The sequence below is a fragment of the Postia placenta genome (assembly GCF_002117355.1).
Source record: "Postia placenta MAD-698-R-SB12 unplaced genomic scaffold POSPLAscaffold_12, whole genome shotgun sequence".
Lineage (NCBI taxonomy): Eukaryota > Fungi > Basidiomycota > Agaricomycetes > Polyporales > Adustoporiaceae > Rhodonia > Rhodonia placenta.
The window spans coordinates 855788-861376 of record NW_020169843.1 but is presented as its reverse complement, the minus strand read 5'-3'; the positions used below and the strand labels follow the sequence as shown (position 1 = coordinate 861376).

The window sequence follows — 5589 nt, the reverse complement described above, 5'->3', positions numbered from 1 at the left end:
TCTGGCCAAGAGAGTAAAAAGGAAGGGGGGTTCCTTCCGTAAAGGTCAGCTGGTATGGCTAGACTCCCGGAACTTGAAGCTGCCGTACCCGTCCAGGAAACTAGCCCCGAGGCGAGAGGGGCCGTTCAAAGTCCTAGACAAGATCGGAACGGTCGCATACAAGCTAAACCTCCCTAGCACCTGGCGAGTCCACCCCGTTTTCCACGAATGGCTTCCATCTCCCTACTCGGAGACGGAGATCCATGGTCCGAACTACACGAGGCCACCCCCTGACCTTATCAAAGGCAAAGATAACTACGAAGTCGAAGCCATCATCGGACACCGAGAGAACAAGAGGATGTGACACCGCGAATATCGCGTCAGGTGGAAGGGTTACTCAACAGCTGATGACTCATGGGAGCCCGAAGCAAACCTGACTGGGACGGCTGACGAAGTGTTGGCAGAGTATAAGAACAGGAAGGACTTGAGCTGAATCGATAACAGCTCTACCCAGTCGCTACATCCCCACTCGCACCAACATGTCTTCCACCCTCTCGTTCCTCGACCAGTTCAATGCCCCCTCGACCGAAGGCGGGAAAAGGCTCTCAATCTACACCCCTAAGCACACCCACGTTGGCGACAGCACCTTGCTGACGCTCCTTCTCAGTAATCCCACCGACGTTTTCAACAAGCTCAAAGCCCACAACCCCGAGGCAACCAATGCCACCGACCGCGCTGCACTAGAGGCGTATCTCTCCGCCCGCCGCGAATACGACGAGGCTGTCAAGGCAGCCGACGAGGCCATCGACCACCACAAGCGGCTCCTACGCCAACAGGACGACCGCGTCCTCACCGAGCTCATCCGGCTCGACAATCTGAAAGTTGCCCATCGCTTTCAACCGCTCTTACCACGCAGCATCCGGGCACGACACAACAAATTCATCCCGCGCGCCATCCCCAATGCGTACTTACCCCTACCCGCACCCCTACCGACGTCTGCCTTCAGACGCCCCCCAATCCCATCCCCTTTCCTCCAAGCAACGCCGCGGAGCACTACCATCCCGGCTGACTGGCAACCCAACCCTGGTTGGACCCCGAAGGGAAGCTGCAGACGATGCGGATCGTCTCGACACTGGGTACGGGACTGTCCGGACGTACGATGCGCAGGATGCGGAAAAGAAGCCCCTGGACACCTGGAGCGAGAGTGCGGAACCAGGCCGATGAAGCGACACGTATCCGCACCACCTGAAGAACCTGCGCGACGCGTGGGGGTGGTCGTCGACAACATGTTCCTCGAAGGAATCATCAACGAGGTGAAGGAGAGGAAGGAGAAAGAAAGGCAGACGAAAGCGATACCCATCCCTCCACCGCGTAGCGCTAACCCCGAACCCCCCGTCAGTCCCGTCGCGGGACCCTCACGCCCCCGCCCCGATACACCGGTTGTCTTTCGCAAAGTCGATCCCGACTGGACACCGGACACCACTCAATGGACGTGGGACAGCTCCTGGCCGAATCAGAAGCACCTCTCTGGGGAGGAATGGATGAACGTAGGGAGGAACGCACGCAAGGAGTGGTTCGACGAAGAAGAGGACGACGGCGTAGATTGGGAGTTGTATGGAGATGGTGAGCAGTGAGTAGTCGAATGGGACTTCGACTCTGGTAGGGGGGTAATGAAACATTTGTCTTTCTGTTCTATTCCTTGTACTACTAGCGCCCATACTGGCGCCTGTCTTAGCGCTCACCCGCAGGTTGAACATTATGTAGCTTACATAATGGGGTCTGTGCGCACTTCGTGCCTGGTATCGTACCACTACGTTTCTTTCTTCACTAACACGACCACATAGACACGATGGTCCGTGCGTAGTCAGTACTTGTATAAGTAGTTGTACCATCAGTCGGTCGAACCCTAAGTTCGACCTGGTTATTCATTCAAGTCTCTGCTCCTCTTCGCTTGGGGTAGTGGTCATTCTCGACTTCCTCGCTCGATCTTCAGGACGACGCACTGTCCATAAGTCCTCGCTCGTCGTCTACGAGTCAGGCATTGATATAGGAGTATAGACCGTTGTATCAGAAGGGGACTTTCTGGACTCCTTGGTCATAATACCACTTCATACGCTCGGCTGCCAGTTTGAGAGCGGCTTTCGCCTGTTCCTGCGCTTGTTGTCGGTTCCAAACTATGTCATTGAGGTCGCTTCTTTGCACCTCCTTCGTAAGTGTTGGACCTGCCCGTGGATGTCTGCCGTATTCCAAGAAGAATGGTGTCTCCTTGGTGCCCTCATGTGCTGCATTGTTGTAGGCAAACTCAGCAGAGCTAAGTAGCCTTGACCAGTCGTCGAGTTGATAGTCGATGTAACAGCGAAGATATTGCTCCAGAACTTGGTTGACTCTTTCAGTCTGACCATCAGTCTGTGGGTGGTACGTGGTGGACATGGTGGACTCTATCCCTAGTAGCTTACACCATTCCTGGAACAGTGTAGCCGCAAACTGAACACCTCGGTCGGATATAATCTGGGATGGTAAGCCGTGAAGCGGCCACACCCGATTGTACAGCAATTCTGCTAGATCCTTTGCCGAGAACTCGTTTGTTATTGGGTAGAAGTGAGCCCGCTTTGTCAATCGATCCACGACTACACAAATGGCATCATAACCATCTGATTCTGGGAGCTGAGTGATGAGGTCGACAGTCATAACTTCCCATGGCCCTTCCGGGACACGGTTGGGTTGCAATGGTCCATACGGCTGCTGTGAACGATTCTTCATCCGTTGACAAATGTCGCAGCCGGTCACATACTTCTTGACAAATACCGACATGCTAGGCCACCAATAGTTGCGTGAGACGAGTTCGTATGTCTTCCACCTTCCGGGATGTCCGGCAGAGGGGAGATCATGATGCATTTGAACTATACGCCTGCGCAAGTGGTCCTGCTCGCTGTTGGGGATATATACTTTGCCGCGATAAAGCAACAATCCATTCTCGTAGTTCCAGTCCACAAGGGACTTGCCAAATTCTCTAGGACCTGACTTCAGCAATTGCTGATAGTTCTTGGTCACATCATCATGTAGGAGTGCTTCCTTCACTTCCCTCAGGAGTTGATCGTCATTAACGGGTGACTCATGGGAGGCCTCGACTGCATTGATTGCAAAAAACTCCGGTTTCAACAAAGTCTGATCCCGATTATCGAGGTTCACCCCCTCCTCATGGTCTGGCCTCCTGGACAGAGGGTCGGCGGTAAGCATTGTTTTTCCTGGCTTATGGCGCAAAATAAAATTGAATCGCATGAGGTACAGAGCCCATCTCGCTTGTCTCCTGGTCAACTTCTGGGCGGTCTTGAAGTAAGTCAGATTAAGATGATCCGACCAGATCTCAAATTTGTCCGAATGTCCCTCCAAATAATGCCTATACTCCTCGAGTGCTCGAATGATAGCAAGCATCTCTTTGTCATATATCTCATAGTTCCGCTGATGAACATCAAGTGACTTCGAGTAAAAGGCAACTGGGTGCCACAACTTGTCAGTTGGGTCCAATTGAGAGAGAACTGCGCCAGTTGCAAAGTCGCTGGCGTCAGTCTCAAGTCTAAATGGGGACGTTGCATCCGGAATTCGAAGAATGGGCGCTGAGGTAAAGGTCTCTTTCAGACCATTGAATGCCTCTTCCTGCGCCACATCCCACACCCATGGTTGATCCTTTTTGGTCAACATAGTGAGCGGTTTGGCGTACTTGGCAAAGTCCTTGATGAATCTTCGATAGAAGTTCGCAAAGCCTAAGAAAGCTTGGACTTGCTTGACCTTAGTAGGCCATGGCCACTCAGCTACTCCTGAAAGTTTCTTTGGGTCCATCTCGATATGTCCTTTGGAGATAATCATGCCGAGGTACTCAATGCTGCTTTTTTCAAAGGAGCATTTTTCCGGTTTAGCAAATAGATCATTCTCCCTCAGCCGCTTCAGGACTTCCTTTGTAAGCTTACGATGTTCCTTGAGATCATTCGAACAGATGAGAATGTCATCAAGGTAGACTATGACTTTTCCTCCTCGTATGAAATCACTGAGTACGTCATTCATCATTGCTTGGAAAATTCCTGGTGCGTTGCAGAATCCGAAGTACATGACTGTGGCTTCGTATAGCCCTCGATGTGTGATGAAAGCTGTTTTCCATTCGTCACCCTTCCGGATGCGAACATTATTGTATCCCCATCGCAGATCGATCTTAGTGAATATCGATGCTTGACTGAGTGTATCAATCAAGTCTGCTATGTGGGGGATTGGATAACGGTTCTTCACAGTCACGTCATTGATCTTCCGGTAATCCACAACTAAACGAAGCCCTCCATCATGTTTCTTGACAAAGAAAACAGGAGAGGCTAGCGGGCTTTTGGACTTTCGAATATACCCCTTTCGGAGTTCGTCGTCGATCCACTCGTCGAGAGAATTCCTCTCCTTAGGAGACATCGGGTATAGTTTGGCCGGTCGAGGTAGGGCAGCTCCTTCCTCGAAGTCAATACCATGATCATATGGTTTGCGCTCCGGCATCTGCTCCGATTTCTTTTGTGAGAATACGTTCCCGAACTCATGTAGATATTCAGGGATGAGAGACTTCCACTTAGTGGTGTCCGCATCCTCCTCCTCAACATCCTTGTTCAGAATGCTTGCGACAAATTCTGCCATTTGTAGATCCTCCGGATCGTCTGTCGAGATCCAGTTGATGTATGGATTTTCAGTACACTCCTCTCCTAAGGCGTCCAGCGGAGTGACTAAGGGTTCCTCCCTTGGTAACTGAAGCTCGTCGGTTTCTTCATCAGTCACACAATTAGTTTTACGAGCTTTGGGGGCACAGCTCTCAGGGCACCTGGTGTACCTCCACTCCCCTTTGGCCCAGTCGATCTCGGGATTGTATTTCCTGAGATAGGTCATGCCGAGGATCATGTCCTTACTCCCCAATTCTGCAACTAGCAGTGGGTGTGTCGACTTATGTGATCCTATTTCGACGTAGGCTCTAACGGACTTATTTATTTGACCGCTTTTATTGGAGGTCCCGTCTGCGTTATAAACATTGTACGGGGTTGCCAGCTTATGCGTCACCAGGCTGTTACTTTCAACAACTGACCGATTGATGAACGATGTTGTGGCCCCTGAGTCTACCAAAGCTTCGACCTGCACTTTCTTTCCGTATACCCACAGTGTCACAGGCAGAGTGAATGAATTCTTGTTGCGAGAGATATTTACAAGACTGCTGTGTACACTATCTACATTGATTCCGACGGTGGGTTCCGATTCCTTAAGTACATGTTCGCAGGTAGTCACATGTACTTCTTCCAAAAATCCGAGGTAGCTGCGGTGATACAACGGTCTATACTCCTATATCAATGCCTGACTCGTAGACGACGAGCGAGGACTTATGGACAGTGCGTCGTCCTGAAGATCGAGCGAGGAAGTCGAGAATGACCACTACCCCAAGCGAAGAGGAGCAGAGACTTGAATGAATAACCAGGTCGAACTTAGGGTTCGACCGACTGATGGTACAACTACTTATACAAGTACTGACTACGCACGGACCATCGTGTCTATGTGGTCGTGTTAGTGAAGAAAGAAACGTAGTGGTACGATACCAGGCAC

The 5589-nt window shown here is 51.2% G+C and overlaps 1 protein-coding gene across 1 annotated transcript; it reads left to right on the top strand.

Annotated features, from left to right (window-relative positions):
• Positions 1-518: 518 nt before the first annotated feature.
• POSPLADRAFT_1150999 (hypothetical protein) lies at positions 519-1810 on the top strand (the record flags this gene model as incomplete). Its single annotated transcript, XM_024486483.1, has 2 exons — positions 519-1609; positions 1744-1810. 2 exons carry the CDS (start codon positions 519-521, stop codon positions 1808-1810), a joined length of 1158 nt encoding a protein of 385 aa, XP_024336269.1.
• Between the last annotated feature and the right edge of the window lie 3779 nt (positions 1811-5589).